General features: G+C 43.8%; 1 protein-coding gene across 1 annotated transcript; it reads right to left on the bottom strand.

Moving 5' to 3' along the window:
- Positions 1 to 1,095: 1,095 nt before the first annotated feature.
- sost (sclerostin) lies at positions 1,096 to 7,347 on the bottom strand. The gene is made up of 2 exons (XM_083688016.1): positions 7,039 to 7,347; positions 1,096 to 3,957 (listed from the first exon to the last, which is right to left on the bottom strand). The coding sequence occupies exons 1-2, from the start codon at positions 7,289 to 7,291 to the stop codon at positions 3,533 to 3,535; spliced, it is 678 nt and encodes a 225-aa protein (XP_083544142.1). The 5' UTR covers positions 7,292 to 7,347; the 3' UTR covers positions 1,096 to 3,532.
- Positions 7,348 to 20,605: the final 13,258 nt, after the last annotated feature.

A 20,605-nucleotide genomic window follows, 5' to 3' on the forward strand; every position in this document is an offset into this window, starting at 1 on the left:
GGCCGGCACGGGTCAACGCCAGGGCGCCATGGAGTAATGACCTGTATGAACACTCTAACGCAGGGCAGATGCATTGTCAGCATCAATATTCTTAGGTACTACTCATGTAACTGCACTTAAATGTTCTACGTGTTCTTAAATTACTGGGAAAGTTGTTGCATGCCAGCAGTTTAAGCAAATCCATGGCAGGTCCTCTTGGACATGGTTTCAGTGTGTGACATAATGAGAGAACATTCTGGATGATGTAGTGAAACTAAATATCAATGTTAGACATTGGCACGGCTAATGACAAGCACTTAGTCTTTGGAAAATAGTTTCCAGTGGGTTTTCTGTTTTCTGTTTATGCGAAGATTTGTTTTGTCTCCCCAAGAGCTGGTCTGTAAGCTAGTATACAGTGTACAGCGTGTGTGCCAGTTAGGAGGATTACAAATTACGCTTGTCGATAAAACATCATCGTAAACACCTTGTTTAGTATTGTGCCTGGATTAAGTTACTGTGGGTAGTTGTCTGAGATTCCAAGTTTGAGGGAAAAAATATAGCTCTGTAGAACTGCAGCAAATATGACAAACACATATAGAGCCGTGAAGAGATTACGTGAGGAAAGACATGTTTTGAAACCTTTCTTTCTCTTTCTTTCTTGTTGTCTAAAGCTTAAGGCCTTGAGGGAGGGTGACAGAACCGGGGTTGAATGATGGCTGTGCCTCTCCAACTCGCTCTCTCTCTCTCTCTCTCTCTCTCTCGCTCTCTCTCTCTCTCTCTCTCTTTCTCTCTCTCTCTCTCTCTCTCTCTCTCTCTCTCTCTCTCTCTCTCTCTCTCTCTCTCTGTGAACAAAGCAATGTTGGTGTTGTGACTGCAGCCGCTAACATCTCACGCGTGAATTCCTTTTGTGTAAATTCCTCTTCCTCTCCTTTTGTGAGCCCGGCCAGACATTCCAAAGAGCTACAAAACCCCAACTTCCTAATTGACTTGTATTTGTTGACATGAGACACATTGAGACATATGCTTAGCGTGCAGGTACAGACGGGGAGAGGAGAGAAAAGCCTTGACAAAAGCGGTCTATTCAGCCAAGAATGATAACAAACACCACACAAGCTCTTTCAAATAATATCTGCCTTTAGTTTATTCATAGTACTGTACAGTATTTCATTTTGGTTTTTGAAAGTCACTATCATTCTATATGACAATAATGGCTATCATTTACTACAAAAAGTTGCATAAATAATATAAATGTGGAAATTAATAAAAAATAAATATGCAGTTCATTCTTTGTAACAGTCCTTCTTTTTTTTTCTTTTTTTTGCGTTTGTAAGTTGTTGTTTTTTTCATCGCCACATTCCTTTTGGCCTGTGAGGGCGCTGCTCCGCTGGACCACACAGATGCAATATGTACAGTCAGGCTATACATGGCAACTCCGCTGCTTACACCATAAAAAGACAAAGATCCCTTCCAGTTGCTATTTCAAACACACAATTGAAAAAGAAGCAAACATTGTCAGAACGGTTTAGAAAACCGAAGCAATCAGGAAGCAACATGAGAAATAAAAAAAAAACAACGGAATGCAAACAATTAGCGGAAATGTTTGAATATTCTTCATGGAATACAGGCTAGTTTGCACTACTGTAGCAGAGAGAGGCTGAGAATTGGTTTGGGTTGATGTCAGCGTACTGCAGCCAGGCTGGCCGTCCCACAACTGTTTGCCTTCCCGCATCCTGTAGGTTATCAACAGGCAATACAATAATTCAGATTTAGATTAACAAATGTTTTATCTTATTCATGTCTTTCTTTCCTGTCTGTCTGTCTGTCTGTCTGTCTGTCTGTCTGTCTGTCTGTCTGTCTGTCTGTCTGTCTGTCTGTCTGGGTTATTCAGGGAACGAGGCTGAGAGAGGTGGAGGCGGTGTCGGCCCTCCTCACAACAGGTTGAATATGAATAATACTTTACATTAATTTGCTCCTCGACGTTTAAAGTAACCCTGTAACCACTCCAGGAACAACAGTAAATTAGTAACTGCAAAGTAATGAAGATGAGCAGTTTGTATTATCGCACAAGTGGAGTAAGAACTGTCCCTTATTCCGACTCGCAACACAAACCTCTCAACTCCATATACCAGGTAATTACTGAATTACTATGTACCGTACCAACATGTTAATACAGTGTTGTTACGACAGTGATACAGTGTTACTACGCAGGATGGAAAGTGCAAACTTAATACAAAGCGTATCCAATTTGGGCAAAGGCCTATGGCCAGTTGATGGCCAGCTAATGCTGTTCTGCTGTTACACATGGTTTCCAGTGTGGGCGTTGGACTGTTGAGAATGTGGAGTGCCTCAAGGTAACAACAAGCACAATTTGCTTTAACCTCCTCCTCCTCCAACACACACACACACACACACACACACACACACACACACACACACACAAACACACACACACATACACACACATACACACATGTGGAGCATTTTTGCTCTATTCCAACAAACAGGAACTGACCATGTCTAGAGGAAATTGCTTTTTATGACTCAAATCCTAAACACAGGAATGGGCTCATTTAGTCATTAAGACGCATCACAGGAATTGCCCAAAAGTGCCTTTCTCTGACTGGAGGGACCCAGGTTCTTCGAGCGCTGACACAACTGTTTACCATCTCTCTCTCTCTCGCTCTCTCTCTCTCTCTCTCTCTCTCTCTCTCTCTCTCTCTCTCTCTCTCACCCCCCCCCCCCCCTCCCTTCCTCCATATCTACAAGGCCCTAGCTGACAGGTCTTGTAAGGCCACTAGCACCAGCTGGGGGTGAGTGAGGCTCCCCCATCCTGTCAGAGAGCTGCCTGGTCTGGGGCTGAGGCCAGGGCCTCTCAGGCCTGTCAACAGCCAGTCCACCTCCAGAGCAATGAAGCCCCAGGGTCGCTACGTGGTATGCTACGCTAATGCTAACGCTACGCCCAGCCATGAGGAGGTGGATTACTCAGAAGTTGGAGCTCGGACACACCATTCACCTATAACAAGCACTGACTGTAGTGTGCTGCTAGGGTTGGTGGATGTTTTTACAGGTGGTTTTTAGGTTATTGAAGAGCCTCTTGCTGTGCTAAGGATTAATTATACTGGTGCCTTGGTCAGAGAGGATTTCCCCAAGTGGTCACAGAGCTGGGGCATGACAGAATACTCTAGAACCTTCTCCCACCAGAGTTGACCAAATCTCCTGACCAGTCACACGGCGTTCCCTTGGCGATCTCTGTCCACTCTGTCCATTAGGTCATGCAAACAACAAGTTCATGAAATATGATGAAAATTGGCAGCAAAATCTATAGTGCCTGTCTGATGATAAAAAAAAAACTAAAAAAAAAACTCATTTTGAATCAGTCCAACGAAAAGCTTACAAACAAATCCCTTTTGGTTCAAAATGTTTCTTCTTCTCCTGGCTTCTCCCAGTGAAGTTGCCGTAGTTTTGGTTCTGAATGTGTGTATCATGTGCGTGTGTATGAGCAAAGTGTGCTTTGGTCTCTGGTCCTCGGTATGGAAGGATGGTAATAACTGCCTCAGTACGAGTTAGCGACCAGGGGTTGCGTGCTGCTCTTGTTCCGGCCCTGGGACGCCACACGCGTCAGCTTCTTGTTGCGTCTGGGCTTCGGCGCTGACGAGACCTCCTTGGCCTCCGATTGGTTGTGATGGCGGGTGTAGCGCTTGCACTTGCAAGAGGTCACCACACGGATTTTGTAAGTCCGGTTGTTGCCGTTGGGGCACTGCAGCTGAACCCTCTGGGTCCGGGAGTGGGCGGGGATGCAGCGGTAGTCTGAGGTGCTGCTCCTCCACCACTTCCCACGGACGATGGAGTTGGGGAGGAGGTGGGCGGGCATGCACTGGCCGGAGCACACTAGCTCCTTGACGGGCTTGGCACTGCGGCAGGACCCATCGGTGATGTAACGGGTGGAGCGCAGCTCCCTGCAGCTCAGCTCTGAGGCACCTGGGGTAGAGAAGAGGAGGAGGAGGAGGAGGAGGAGGAGGTGGAGAGGAGGAGGAGATTAGTGTTACAGAATGGCGTTGATCCAAAACAAACGCCTTGAAGTTGGACAGAAGAGAGGGATGAATCTGCAGATTGCCTGTTCAAGAACTACAGGCTACAGTTGTGTCTTAATGCCAAGAACGAGGTTGTGTTAAAACAGTGCTGGTCTCAGGTTCACACCGGGCTGAATACTGTTATTAGGTTAAACCAGGACCTTGGTTATTCAGCATGGACCTGAGCTGCTGAACTGAACATGAGTCAGAATCTAATTCATGTCAAATCTTCATGAACTCTTTCTTCCCTTTCACCCTTCAGCAAGACATATAGTACTGTAAAAAGACATAAATGTTTTTATTTGTCTAAGCAGGATGTTCTTATTGGAATAATACACTGTAAAAGCCAACTGTCACATAAATTGGACTGAATAATGATTACGAAGATGTGCACTTTTGTTCCAGAGTTATTAAGTATAGAGACTAGATAAGTTAGATAACTCCACAAGAACATTGATGCCTGCCCTGATTGTTGCCTGACGGAGTGATTTATCAAGGAATGACAGCTGGCAACAATCAACTGATAGCAAAACCAGGCCACAATGCTATTAAACTGCTCAATCAAACATAATGGAGATTTACGTCGGAACAAACACAACAGACCCCCAGGAAAAGAATCGTGAGATGGGACTAAGTCTACATAGGCCTAGTTGTTGAACTTGTGCTATTCTTATTCAGAAATGCCACCTCTAACTATTGGGAAATTAGCCCAACTGATTTGAGAGGGGGCATATCCAGTCTATTGTTGGTAATCCGATATTTCTCCATGGCTTTTGTATTAAATAAATCTAACATTTTCGGTTAGAAATTAGCCCAACTGATTTGAGAGGGACACATATTCAGTATAAATGGGAATTCAATATTTCTGCCACGGCCTTGCATGCATGAGCTACTCCTCTCTTTTACCAGCGGCATGTATAATGGCAGAGGAAGTGTCGGTTAAGAAATGATACACTCTGAGAGGGATCTGTTTTCTTCTGTGGCTTTTCTTTGGACAAAAAAAAAAGAGAAGGAACGAAACAAAGGATTTATGTGCGATGACTTCCTTTTTTTCCCCCTCTCCTAGAACCTGATCTTGTGTTATTCTGAGGCCATGGCAGAAGGGTTCGCCTCCCTGAGAATTGAATGGCTGGGAGTGTGGGGGAGGGAGAGGGGGGGCTGTGGTGGTGGGTGGGGGACTCAGCCCAGGGAGGGGGGAGGTTGGGGGGTTTGTTTGAGGGGGGGGGCAGATGAAGGTCAGCATCATTGCCATGACCCCACCGGGACCATGGGAAGACTCAGGAACGCATGAGATGGGAGATACAAGGCCTACAGTATGTCCCAAGTAAGACCCATTACATACTGCATGTTACTGTTTCTCTGTGAAACTCTATGGGTATTGCTCAGCTGGAAAAGATACATGTTTTTCCAGCCTCCGCTGTGATAGTTATGATGTTTTCAAGATTGTTTTGACAAATTAGTCTCAACCACAGCCATTTACAGCCATTACAGCGATTACAGTAAATCAGCTACGCTGCCGATTTGTATCTCTTTTTGGGTAATTTGCTGTCGTTGGGCAACCTTGTTTTGTTTCATAGAATGATTTGTAAAGACATGATCAGATTAAGGGTAAACCTGTGGGAATGTTGAACGCATCTTGAATTTATGAAGCAATAACACGGAACTCAGATATTTCTGCTTGACTTAAATAACCATGACTGCAGCAGAATAACCTTTACTGGTCACACAGGTGGGAGTCATTGCTCGAAGCAGCGTTGCATTTATACAGCAATTTCAAAATACTCAGCAGAAATCCCCCTAAGAACTAACCCTGGTGTTTTATATTGTGGGGGAGACATGTTGTTGCAATTAGATCGTTATAAGGCGCAGGCAGAGCTTGACTAATTGTATAAAAGAAGGGAGGAAATAGCAGCAGAAAGGAGGATGTGAAAACCGTGATCTCTTCAGTAAGTGCACCTCCTCAGATTGTGTGAAGATGATAAAACCACAGACATATGTGGATGTGGATCTCCACGTTATTATAGCACTCCTCCAGGGACGCCTCAATTCATCAACACAGTACAGCTGCTCTTGGTTAAACACCAATGCAAAGCATCGAGAAAACTGCAGTGATTGCTGCAATTTAAGTGAACCACTTGAGTCGACCACAATCTACTTTTGAATTTCTGATTTAAATAGCCTACGGTTTTTGTTCAGCACTTTGGAGTAATCAGCACGAAGGAATAATCCTCGCTCTTTATTGAGTGTCTTGGTCTTTGGTGCGTCTTTGACACACGCAGACGCATGATCCATACAGGTGGGGCAGCTACCCCTTTTCAAGAGGAGATATCATTAATTGATTGATTTGTATCAACCCATTGATTGATGGTAAAAAAAAATAAGAAACAAAGTGTTTGTTCTCTCTCGAATTGTATATTGAATTATAGGCTTAGGAAAAAAGCGCTACATTAAGCGTGGGAAAGGTATATCCTGCGCTTGAATTGGAAATCTGTTAACATTATGCACTGCATGACACATACAAGCATATCATGTATGATTAGATATAACTAAATTGGTGTAGATTGCCATAGACCAACAGATAATTGGGAGTTAGATCTCTCTTTATTCTAAGTGTGTGCGCAATGCGCAAATTACGCGCATATAGGCAACAGCGCAAAATCAGTTTGATACTTGTACGTATCCAATTTGATATAGGCCTGTTTACAAAAATGTAATTTAAACAATTTATTCTCGCGAAATAATTGCATTAATAGCCGTTACTCAATCGGTCTTCTACTATATTTTCCTAATATAAAACCCCTGTATAAAGTACCACCAAAAATATTTGCTTCAATGATATGGTGAGCTTTAAAGAACCCCCTGAAAAATAGGTTCCTTAATCATGTAACTTTGTCATGAAAGTAATAATGCGTTCCACATTTGGACATGCAATATAAAACCCCGACCCCTACTGTAGATACTGACACAACATTAAAAAAATTATACTCACTGTAGGAGGCTGTATTAGCTGACGATCTCCTTCCTCCGTTTTTTGCCCGATTCATTGTATTGTTGTTGTTGTTATTATTATTATTATTAGAAGCCTCTATTGGTTCCTCGGGCGGCTGTACCTCTTCAATATACCCTGGTATGATTTCCGTAGCATCGTTTTTTAATACCTTCCATCCACGCACGGCGGTACAACATCCCTGTAGCAACAGCAGCACGGAGCTGGAGACGAGGAGCGCGAGAGACACCTGCATGCTTATTGATCGGCGGTAGAGCGCGCGGGGAAAACGTTCGGTAAGATGTTCTCTGTGACAAGTGGACCAATTTCACCCATGCAAGAGGCGTTCACTCTATTTAAGTACCCCAGGTTTCGTCAAACCTGACAATTAAAGCGCTTACACACAGTGGGAGGGGTCCAGCTTTGCCAAATTCATTGAGAAACTGGTGGGGGAGGTGGGCGCGCGCCTAGAGAGGTGCATGTGCGCGGGTTTGGGAACGCTTTGAGGACGACAGCGCATCTACGTACCGCTGACTGTTCTTTTGGAATGTGTGTATTGCTACTTTTTTCCTTCGTGATTCACGGACGACGTGTCTCAGAAGTATTGCAGAGTTTTTGAAGTGGTTTGCTTTGGAATGTGTTGCACGGCAAAGTGGAGAGGCCCATAATGACTGACGTTCCCTGCGTCCCTAATCATGTCTGATAGGCCTGCATGTATGACTGTGTGGCTTAATTGTGTTTACATGAAATTGAAGAAAAATACGCAAATCATTCACAGGTATACCAACATATTCTGTGAGATTGTACAGCCTATGTGCAATGTTAAATAACACTATTTAAGTGTGTATCTGCCATGACAAATGATATGTATGTTACCAACTATTCACTTGCTCTGTCATCGATCTCATGAAACACAGTCCAAGGATTTCAGCGCCACTTTTATAATTGCCCCATTATCCTCAGTTTCCTCCCCGTAACAGTTGGACGATCATTCCTCAACAAAAATGTTGATTCCAATATCCTGTATCTATCTGGCTTAAATCAAATCAGTCGAACAGAAAGGGTCGGAGAAGCTACATTCTTGGCATCCTTGAAATCACAGCCTTGATAAGTGCTGAGAGTTTGAGGCTCCTTTGTACAAACACTGCCCTCTTGAGGGAACGTAAACAACTCAACTCCACAGAGAGGACAGACAGGATAAAGCCTTCAAAACCTCACTCATTAAGCCATTTTTGGATGCTGAGAGACGTGCGCAGACAAGCCTACAGTAGGGTTTGCTGCAAGGAAATGCAAGTGGAGATGCACTTGAAGTTACTCTCATCATATTCAGGTAAATCACACTGTGCTGACATATTGCTCTCTTCCATATTCATGTTGAGAAATGAGAAGTGGCCATAATGAAGTTTGATGGTTTCCTTTTGCAGTAGCTGTGCTCATCCTGCACTAGGGCTTGAACAAATGGAGCAGTACAGCTGGCTTTAAAAGGATGAGGACAAAAGCCATGACCTGAATTAAATCAAGATTATTCTGGTTGGCGCATAGTTGGTGCTTGATATATACAGTGGCTATAGATATCGCTTCGTGCAAATCATCCTTTCTCTGACTGTATCAATGTAGCAGTCCCAGTAGGCCCATAGATCTAGTTCTGGCACAGCAAGAGGACACAGCAAGAGGACACAGCAAGAGGACACAGCAAGAGGACACAGCGTTCCCCAGCACACCCGTGTGACTCCTCGGTCCTCCTAGCCTGTCAGCACGCTGGTGAAGACCGGTCATACTTTCCACCACAGAGTTAGTCCTGATTACAGCCTCTTCCCCGTCCCTGTCCCTCAGTGTCACTCCCAGTGTCTATTTAGACTCTCTGGGTTTCTTTATAGGGAACGCAGGCCCCACAGGCTCCAGTGATGTTTTATCATGATAACAACAATCAGATGCTCTCCATATTGTGTAAGGGCTGAGAGAGTGAGGGGGGGGGGGGGGGGGAGAGAGGAGGGGGGGGGAGAGAGAGAGGGGGGGGGTGAGTATGGATATTTTCTTTTATAGCATAAAAGCAAAACACAATGTCTCAGTGGCATAAACAAAGCATTTGGCTCTACTGTGCCGTTTCTGGGACAGTGTGTGATTCATCTGACCAGGATGGCGACTACTTGACCACACAAATAAATGTTCGTTTCCCATGCAATGTATTTGGAGCGCTCAAAGGTAAATAGAGTGAGGTTGAAAATCGTACAGTATGTTGTGTAATACTATTGTTTGTTTGTCCATATTCTGACATGTTCACCTCTCCTTTTGTTATATAACCAAGTCATTGATGTTTCTACATTGGCTAGATGCTGTGTAGCAACATGTCACAGATATCTGACGCCTATTCTATTCCTGGAAAGACATCGCCGGCAGGATATGTTCCATCAGTAATTTTTCATCCAGAGCCAGGGTCATATAGAGTGTCGAACTATGAAGAAATCATACGTGTATTTTGTAGCCGCAGATGGAAGAACCAATACCGTGCCATGTCTGTGTGTGTGTCTGTGTGAGTGCATGTGTTTGTGTGTGTGTGTGTGTGTGTGTGTGTGTGTGTGTGTGTGTGTCTGCATGAGTGCATGCGTTTGTGCATGCGTTTGTGTGTGTGTGTGTGTGTGTGTGTGTGTCTGTGTGTGTCTGTGTGTGAGTCTGCGTGAGTGCATGCGTGTGTGTGTGTGTGTGTGTGTGTGTGTGTGTGTATTTTATTTTGGTATTCCAAAATGAAATACCTTGAAAGGCTGCGCCCCAGCTAGCGAAAAACAAAATGCAGCCGCGCTAATCATAACTCACCGGCCCCTACGGAATACTACACTCGCCGAGACAAATGTTCATGTCCACAAATGGAGATTAATCTTGTTGGAATCTGAAATCAAAAGATTGGAAACATGTAACAACTAGTAATAGCTAAGTTGCACGGGGGAGACGGGAAGGTTATTAATTCCTGCACGTAGACGTTGGGTATGTTTAAAAGAGCTGCTTCATTGGCAGTGGTTCTGCGTTGTATCACTGTGTATATCTCTCAGAGCAGACCTTCCCAGGCCCACTCCTCTCTGCTCTCCACCCTTCCAATCACTCGATTCATCAACCGCTCGTACACACATCAGGGGAGGCTGGTGGAAGTAGAATCAGATGCCGGGCTCATTGTAATGCGTGGGATGCGATGAGGAACGGTATCGAACGCGTGTGATGTACACGTTATTCCGTTCCATGCTTTACAACGAGCCCGTCCTCCGATTTCTACCTCCACCTGCCTCCCCTGGCTCATATAAACATAATTAATTCCGAACCGCATCTGCACCTTGTTACACAGTGAACATGATTTATCAACGTACAGTATAATGTTGCATGGCCTCGGCTCTGCCGTAAAAAGAATCACCCTACTTCCTAGAGACAGGACAGTCCAATTCAGGAAATCCTTTCAGGCAGCTGTCTTACGGTACAACCTGCCTCTGTCGAGTCAGGCTGAACTAACAAGACAGCATGTGAGAATTCTCTAAGGTGAAGCTAATACTCGTTGTCATTTTAGGAATGGAATTGGTAACCTTTCAGTATACCTTATAGTACCAATACTATTTGAGGTGAGACTCAACATCTTAAAAAAGAGAGACAGTGTATTTAAAACCTCAGTCTTCAGATAATGTATTACACCTATACACTAATACCAGCACGAAAACATCCTGCACAGTGGCATCCATTCCACAGTGGCATCCATTCCACAGTGGCAACCTTTCTCACAAACCATGTGCTTCTTCTCAAACACAGAGCCCTCATCTAAACATGGACATACTTTACCAAGTACCACCACAGCAGCCGGATCAGCCAGTCAGCCACCAGCCAGCCAAGCAGTGGGAACTGTGGGAACTGCGGCTTTGCTGGGAAGCCTGGACAGACTTCACATGCCACACTCGGCCCATCTGCTAACCACCCAAACAGGCACATGAGTGCACACACACACACACACACACACACACACACACACACACACACACACACACAAACACACACACACACACACACACACACACACACACACACACACACACACACACACTGCTCACCACACATACCCCCCATGCCGGGGGTGCTATTCTTAGCTGCCAGAGTAATTACCCTGCATATTATTCACTGCAAATGTTGTGGAGCTCTCTCTCTCACTCTTTTGTAGACAGAATTCTAGGTAGATTCTGAGGGAATGGGGAAAATACTTCTGTGCCTCTTGTTTCTCAGAACTGACCTGTCACCAAACACACACAGCTTGGGCCAGACGTGAAATCTCCGCTGGGATATTTGGCAGTGTTTTTGTGAACGTAACATCAATGGGTGATGAAAAACAAACTTTCATTCTCCCTTTCCAAAAAGAAACCTTTCAATATCAATTGTTTTTTCCCTTCTTTCTCTGCAGGCCTATGTGTGTCTCTTCATCGTTGTCTATGGTCCGCTGGTCTTGCTTTGTTACAATCCAGATTGCTACTTTTGAAACAATTTCATGAAATGGGGGCCAACTGAGATTCAACAGAGCAACAACACAGAACGTTTGTTTTCCCATGCCTTGAAAATATCCCCCTCCTTAATTGTTTTGGCATTGTCAGTCTCCTTGTGACCTATGTTTGCCATTTGATGTTCCCTGTTCATGTTATTCATTAGACGGGGAACGTTGTAAGTTTACAAGACTGCATTATACATCGGCCGTAAATTATGTGTATGCAGTGTTTGTTTAACCCGGCAGAATGGGGGGAAGCTAAGGCAGCTAGCATGTGTAGCGCGGCTGGGCTAGAGCAAGAGGACAGAGGAACGTCTGCTTGTGGTATTGTGGCCATATGGTTTGTTAATGTAGTTTTCTCTCTTGTGCGCACTTTCTCTCTCTCTCTCTCTCTCTCTGTCTCTCTCTCTCTCTCTCTCTCTCTCTCTCTCTCTCTCTCTCTCTCTCTCACTCGTTCTGTTTATCTAATTTGGGATCGAGGCATACTGTATGAACTACAGTAATTAATATTAGACTCCTTTTGAACCCTGAAAACATTTGACAATGTTTGTTTTTGTTGTGAACTGTGCCTTTAAGATTAGACCCCTTACGAGCACTGATCTCTGCTTTTTAGGCATGTAATACCCCAACGACTTCTACACTCTTCAGTGCATTTTGATCTTGAGTCCTCATGAACAATGTACTGTACAGGTATGATGTTTTCATATTTTTAGAATATTGCGTGCCAAATATTCACAAAGGGTGACTGTTTAGGTAAGCTTACAATATCACTCGTCAAGCCAAGCCCAAGTTGAGTAAATATTGTGAGGAAAACGTGGTGGATAGCGATGAATGATAAACCTGGTGTCTTTCCAGCAAAGGGCTGCACATTCTTCTCTACTGTTATAATCTCGCAGAATACACATGTATACGGTGTGGTAATTAACCATGAAAGTACAAACACCCCCAGCTGCTGAACACACAAGAATTAAACATCGCCTCTCCTCTCCGGGCATAAAAAAAAATAAAAAAAAAGTTGTTGTTTTTTCGGGAATGCCTCACAAGTTAGCTTTTTTTATGGGATTAATAAAACAAGATAACAAGCATGTGAAAATAATCTGCAGCCCTGGTATCTAATCTAATTAAGGGTAATTATAAGCAGGGGATAATAAAAAAGGGGGTCATGTTACAGCTTGTCACGTAAAGGTAGCTAGCTGTTGATCACGCCAGAAAAACAGGCATTCATGATGGCCACCCACACGGCAGCTTCCAGAAAGACCCAGCCCTCTTACAGCCTGATGCTATGTCCTAATTATCCACCCGGTCTCCTGAAGTGTGCACTTGTGCATTCCACTTGTGCATTCCCGCTCATAGATTTGAATAGGACTGGACTGGCAAAAGAGCCCATGCGTAGACCAATCCTATGCTGTTAAATCCACATGGGGAGAAGGAGAAGGTCGGGGGCAATGTGACACAGACTACAGTATGAAAACAAGCTTGCAGCAGTTTAGAAACAGGTTAAACAAGCAGTGAGGTCGTAGCTAAATCTCTATATCTATACAGTAGCTATATCTTGGTAGTTTTTACCTCCACAGCTGTATGTTCTGTAATGTGGGCTTTCATGGGGTTTGTTGTGACAATAGTCATTGAGGAATCTGGGCAGATACGGTCATGGTTATACGTGGTCATGGTTATACGTGGTCATGGTTATACGTGGTCATGGTTATACGTGGTCATGGTTATACGTGGTCATGGTTATACATGGTCATGGTTATACATGGTCATGGTTGTGGTAGGGGTTAGATGTTAGAACAAACATCTCTCTGGGCACGCTATGCGTTTTGATATGTTCTGCAAGGAATGTTGCCTGAGGGCGGTCCCTTTTTCACCCTGAAGTGAGGGGTCATGATCGTAAACAGGCACATAATGAAAAATGAAATACGTGGAACCATGTCCTTCAACAGCTATGCTTTCAGATGTGGGCTACTGGTATATTCATGGTGTGTTCAATAGTGTCCTGTTAGTTAAGCTAACTTTGAGTCCACTCCAGGTTATGTTACACTATGTGGGTGGTGCGTAGTGTTTGAAGTACATGTAATTAGTACCCTAAATGTCCTGTTCATTACACAATTCATATGCAAACAAGTTAGCCTATCCAAGGCTAACTTGACTAGACAGAGGACGTGAAACCCTTGGAGTCTGTCCATCAACAATATCACTCACTTTCCTCTATCGTGAGTTGTTTTTTCAATACCACAGCACAAGCTTTTCATGTGGATGTTGCGTCTCTGTGGATAATGTGAGTAGTCAGTGTTTGATCTTCTGCAGTAATCGAGTGGCTCCTATGAAGTAACTACATCATCATTACGGCTGTCTGCCTACTCCACTGTTATTAGCCTAGCCTTACAGTGCATGCTTCCCAACACAAATCAAACGCAAAACCTCTGGAAAGAATAACAGACAGACATCCAACAAATCACGCTGGAGGTGGTACAACCACTCTCATACTGTACACACACACACACTCTCTCTCACAGAAAAACAAAACCACCAATTTCTCTCTCTGTCTCTGTCTCTTTCTCTCTCACGCTCTCATTTCGGAACATACAAAGTAATAACACTCTCACCCCCCAAACTGAAAAAGACAAAACCCCTGGCAATGATGGATCCCAATCATATCTTGGCGGCGGACATTTTGTGTCAGTCCCGGCTCTTCCTGACCTGACAGTTTCTTAATAAACATCAGGCATGTTGCTTGGCTTGGCACGGCCGCCTCACAGGATCACCCCGTACGGCTACAGCGCTAGCTGTAAAACAACAGAGCAAGGAGGAGATGAAACGAAGCAACAAGCACCACGGGCATCACCAGACGCTTGGAAGAGGATCTGACGGCACATCCATTCCACAGCCCACTCTCTCTCTCTCTCTCTCTCTCTCTCTCTCTCTCTCTCTCTCTCTCTTTCTCATTCCCTCAATATTTCCCAATAATTAGCGCTGCTCAACAGATGTGCATTCCCACCCCTCCATCCCTCCCTCCCTCCACCCTCCATCCCTCCCTCCCTTCACTCCTCCACCCTCCATCCCCCCGTTTTTTTTTTGTGATGTGTGGAGTATTAGGAAGGCAGGGAGGAGTAGGAGGAGTGCATCATGTGCTTTCCATTTGATAAAGTCATTAAAAGGAGGACAAAGATGAAAGAGGGAAGGCGTACAAGAGAAGAAAGCTGTAAAGAATTACATGAGAAGCTATCGGTGCCTGTGAGGACCAAACTCAGATCTGAGCCATCCATGAACCCAAACATATGGCCTAAAAAACCCAGAATGTCGAGTTGGTTTTGAACTTTGAAATTAACGCTTTTTTTAATAATGGTATTTTGGCTTAATAAATCATACAGGGAAGGGGATAAATCTAACAGGCAATAAACGTTTCAAAGAACTTTATTTGGTGAAATTATGAGAATGTCACATTGGGTTTTGTGTTTGAATCTGTACAGTGGACGCCCATCGTATGCCTATCTACAATTCAGCCGTTTTGGTATGAGCAGTACTGAATCACTTCCGATCCAAGCTAATAAGCAAACTCACAAAACCTTCACAAAAGATGAGTGTGAGTCCTCAGGCACACGCGTAGTGGTTTATGTGCTTTTGTTAGGTTTGGTGAATGTATTGTCAGATCTACTGTATGCTAGAGAGAATGATTCTTTTGTCAGATCTGTTACGCTACATAGATATCAGCCAAGATGTCCGCCTTCCTTGGCTCCAAACATCACTATAAACACAGAGAATACGACGGCTGCACATAACTGAAATAAATGACACTTCATCACATGAAGCCTAGCCTCTATTATTGATGAGTCTCTGGGAAACAAGCATCCTGGTTTTATACTAAATAAGCGGTAGAGAGGGACCCATAATCTGCTCTGTCCAACACCTAATCCTTCCACTTTACTTCTGCTCTTTTCTGACACCGGCTCTAAAACTCCTGGATGCTGTCCCTGACCCTGACACTGACGCTGGGCCTGGGCCTGGGCCTGGGCCTGGGCCTGGGCTTGGGTTGTTCCTCCAGCAGAGGGGCTATGGATGGATCCCTCTTACTGGGATCCTTGGGATGGCCCGAGCCTGATGTCACCCCATTAAAGTTATTAGAAAACGGTTAAGGTAAGGGTATCTTACCTAGAGTTAGGGTTAAGGGTAGGGTAAGGGTTTGGATTAAGGTTAGAGTTAGGGTAAGGGTTAAGTCAGGGTAGGGTCGCCCCAAGGATCCCACTTAGCATCTACCGCCATGGCTACGTGCTGTGGATATGACAGAGAGAGCAGGGAGGAGGCCCCTGGATCGTAGGGTCCCCAGGGACTCTACAGCTGGGCTGCAGTAATTGCAGTGTGAGAGGCTGGGGAGAGAGCAGAGAGAAGTCAACACTGCAGAATCAGGCCAATTTGACTTGAGCCTTTTCAATAGTCCTTCTGGACCGAGAGAGGTCCATCCCAGCACCAGGTGTGTGTCCCTGTAATGTTGTAAAACCTAAAAGAGCATTTACATCAAATCACAGAGACAGGAGACGCCTGTGTCTGGGCGTGCTTGATGGTGTGGAGGGCAGTCGTGAGGCATAGACACTCTGTTTGGGAAATCTCATCGAGGTCCTTCGGAGGAGTTTGTCTCCATCTAATGGCCAACTGAAACAATCATTACACAGTCACAGTCACAGAAATAGATGTCAGTTTAGTTCAGTGTCGTCTCACCCATCAGTTTCGACTTCTGACAGGACCAATGTGGAAAGCTGCACTGGTGTATAACCGTGCCTGTTGGCTGTGTAGGCACTTTGAGGATTTGATTGACGGGAGGGCCGTTTATCAAGAATAAAGATCTCTTTTGTAGCTGTTTCTTCAGTGAAATACAGCAAAGTAACATCTGTTCAAAATCTACAAATGTTAATTTTACAGTAGCTTGAGACACAGATTGAGCCAGTTATCCACAACACACTGAGCCTACTGCAACTCACCATGTTGGTCCTGTCAGAAGTTGTGTCAGAAACAATGATTCGTTTATGATGTCCAGGTTCTCTCTTCACATAGACATGTGTAAGTTATTAGAAAACTAATAGCTTATTTTCTATCAGAACTACGGTATAGACGGAAAACACAATGCGTAGCACACTAATGCGCTTACCACGTAATCGCAAGGTTCCTGGTTCGATTCTGACCCTCGACCTATCTTGCATGTCATCCCTCCTCTCTCTCTCCCATCCTTCCTGTCAATCTCTACTGTCTCTATCTCAATAAAGCAGAAATGCCCTAAAAAGAAAAAAAAATATATATATATCTTAGGACCTTCAGGTGGTTTTTCCAAGTTCTTCACCACCTGGTTGGATCCGGTTGGATCCAGTCTGATCAGGGCATATCGTTGTATTTGAACCGAGATCATCTTCACATAACTGTGTGAGTTATAAATTTGGGACGATTGTGTGTTCTGTTTTCCTACAGTGCATTCCTCAGCTCTGTGGTAATCAAGACCCATCTAGAGAGAAACAGGAAGGGAATGGCTCCCAGCCTCACAGCATATGATGGAGAACGTTTGGGTAATAGGCTACTGTCATGCAAACTACACCGCTGCACATTAAAAATGAGCCTTTCTCATGCATGAATCTGCCCCGACAGGAAAACCAAAACATTATGGGTTATTATAGTATTCTGCAATGATGACCGTATTAATAATTCATGGGGAAGAAATCAAAGATAAAACAGCAAAACAGAGACAGAGAGGATCCACAAATGTATGTCATTATGAGAGGTCAAAATAAATCATCTGAGCTTTGTTTCTAAAGAAAATATATCGTACCGCTTGCATGCAACTCCAATAAATGTGTCACTCACAACAGTTAACATCTTAGCCATTTATTGTTTAACATAAAAAAGAAACAACTTTTCAAAGGTAAGAAAAATAACATTGCAATTTAAAATCAAGTGCACTTCAACAAACAGTGTCTCTCTCTTTCCACAAGGGGCGCTACCATAGCTGTCCCTCCTACTACCTGTGTGAAGTAAATACATAAATAAATAAAAAATAGATATAGAATCAATCTTCAGTGTAAGGCTTTGGGTGGGATGATGTCATTACTGTTGTGATGATGCGTTTCCTGTTCCTGTTTCCTTCTCCAGCAGCGCCTGGAATTACTAATATGAATGTGGGGCCAAACTGGAATAAACCCAAAACCCAACCAACAGAACAACAACTACAACAACAACTACAACAACTACAACAACAACAACAACAACCTATGTCCATGTCCTGACAGTGGTAGGCTAATCTTCAATGACATCAGCAGGAAGTAAATGCAGGGGTTGTGTGTGTGTGTGTGTGTGTGTGTGTGTGTGTGTGTACAAAACAGAAAAAAGGTGGCACTGCACAATGTCACTAATGGCAGGTTTACACAGGGAAACCACACACAGGAGTCAGAGACACTTCACATATAGTATGGCTACATTTCAGCATCCACACTCACCATAGCAACACCGTTCTTCATTCTAAATGATATGTTGGTGTGGATGTTGGAACATAGCCGGCGTCTATCTGAAACCTATTACCAGTAGATCAGATGCAGCCAGGCAGGCACATGGAGGAGATCCAGTAAGCATGAAGGGAGACTTGGCTGTCTGTGTGGGTCTGTGAGAAGTGTGTGTGTGTGTGTGTGTGTGTGTGTGTGTGTGTGTGTGTGTGGGGAGGGGGTGTCTGACTCAGAATCACACCTCCATTTGGACTGTGTTTTTACAACAACAATAAAAGAGCAGCATTTATTGGTACAGACAAGTAATGAAATGAAAGTTAAAAGTTAAGTTGTTGGTGAATAAGATAATTTGGACTGCAGAATAGGACAATAAAACACAAACAATAAAACTTTACCCATTATATCATTTCCTTCAGTAATGGAGATATCTTTAGCTGGCGTTATGGACTAATAAGGACACCCACAATAGCCACAGTGCAGGTAACATACCCATCATATCATATAATAACATACAGCATACGTATGACATTCTTAACAACACAGCACATAGCAAAAACATCACCACAAAATGATGTTGGTTGATGGTGTAGCACACTGTCATACTTCCATAAAGAATCATATTCCGGATTACTGACATCATCAAGTCAAATATTACTCTCGACAAAATAGTCCCTTCTCCCACAAGAATCTTATAACAACGACCGAATGATACTGTAAGTGGCAAATAAATATAATTGGCAAATAACTGAATAACTTGTGCAAACCACTGGAATGAGTTTTACCAGCAGATGGCAGTGTTTCCTCTCTCTTCAACACATGAGAGGAAAGGGTGTGTTTGACGTCTGTATTTGATCTATAGAGCTGGTTTTAGGGCCAATCTATTGTACAATCCCTTGTTTGTGTGTTTTAAACTCATTTGTGGGAAACGGGCACTAATGAAGTACTCTGTCAAATGACTAAACACAACAGTAAGCAGTCTGTAGGCAGTTAATGCTTCAAAAGAAAGGTAGTACCCTCATCTTAGTCAGATAGCAAACCAATACTCAAACAATGTATCAATAAACTTTCATTAGTAATCAATAAGGCTCGAATATGAAACCGTAAAATGTAAAATTGAATCTAACAGAGAGCGAGAGTTGTTGCTTTTTGTTTTTTTAGTAGGAAAACAATAACAAAAACTGACAAAAATATTTTAACAGGTCAAACTTTTCCTGTGAGAAAGCCAGTTATAAACACTTGTAAACGGCTATTGCACGGCAGGCTTGGCACAGACAACCTTGGCGCACGTGTGGTCCGGTTCCTGGATACACATTAGTGGACACAAAATGCTGGACGCAGATTACTGGACTGGACCGTTTACTACACTAAATCGCAGTAAAGGGAGAATCTAAATCTGGGATTTAGATATCAGTGTCATTTTAATCTCGGATTAATCTGTGTCCAGGAAAGCGGCCCCGTATGTTGCCGTGGTGGCATAAAGGTTTGTTCGGTAGAACTACAGTAGGTTTAGGTTGTATAAATCCCTCGTCTCCAGATTATACAGGAATGTTTAGTGATGTTTTTAGATTATCGTTAAGATAATTTCTATGACGATCTCTTAAAATTGATTCAGCAGGAAATACCTCCATATTTGTGCAGTTGGTGTGATTGTGTTATTGTGGTATTAAGGATGAGTGGTGGGGCGGGGTGTGTTTGGTCAAGCACAGTCCACGAGAGGGGCGGAGCATAAGGATGAAAGAAAACATCGGATTTGACACAGAATCCATGAATTCCAATCAAAGAATATCTACAATCCCAAACTATTGATCTCTGAGGGATACTCTGCTCACGTCCCGCCCGAGAAACAGACGGCAAATCTCACGTCCCGCCCGGGAAACAGACGGCAAAACAGAGCTGCAGTAAAGTGAAGCGGACACAAGATATGCCCGCCATGTGTAACAGTTTGTTATAGTATGATGTCATCTACAAGTACAAAGTGATACATAAGGACTAACACATGTACCAACGATACCTACACAATATAGACACATTGCTTATACATTCATATATGTCAACGCTTAAATATGTATATACATGTATATATGTATATGTATATAGATACAGAACAAAGAGAGATACATAGTGTTGTGTGTATGGTGACGTAACGTAACCTAGTTTTCCGTGTTAAGTTTTCGCAGCTGAAGAGGACCGGGTCCTGTCCATTAGAGGATACGTGACGAACCCTTAGGGCTCAAATCGCGCTATCTGATCTGACACGTGGGGAGAGCAGGGTGAAATAACTGCAGTAGCCAGCCTCCTCCCCTTTAGTTACACTGTGTATCAATTCAAGTGATGCTGGTTGTCATGTATTCTCTCTCTCTCTCTCTCTCTCTCTCTCTCTCTCTCTCTCTCTCTCTCTCTCTCTCTCTCTCTCTCTCTCTCTCTCTCTCTCCCAGCGGATAAGAAGGTTCATTTGGGGGGGGGGGGGGGAGGGAGTGGGGGAGACAACCCCGGGGGGAAGGATGTCTAGTGAACTTTTTATCCTATCACTGTGTCTAAGCTGATGTCCTTTAAGAGAACAACAGTAAACTCCCTGTAAATACTAGATTTCAGA

Source organism: Argentina silus, assembly GCF_951799395.1.
Source record: "Argentina silus genome assembly, chromosome: 16".
Classification (NCBI taxonomy): domain Eukaryota; kingdom Metazoa; phylum Chordata; class Actinopteri; order Argentiniformes; family Argentinidae; genus Argentina; species Argentina silus.

Bases quoted from the DNA above. Each gene is read 5' to 3' on its own strand.
- sost (XM_083688016.1), bottom strand. From the start codon at position 7,291: ATGCAGGTGTCTCTCGCGCTCCTCGTCTCCAGCTCCGTGCTGCTGTTG. The intron at 3,958-7,038 runs GTGAGTATAATT...TCTCTACCCCAG, and splicing joins AGCTAATACAGCCTCCTACA to GTGCCTCAGAGCTGAGCTGC.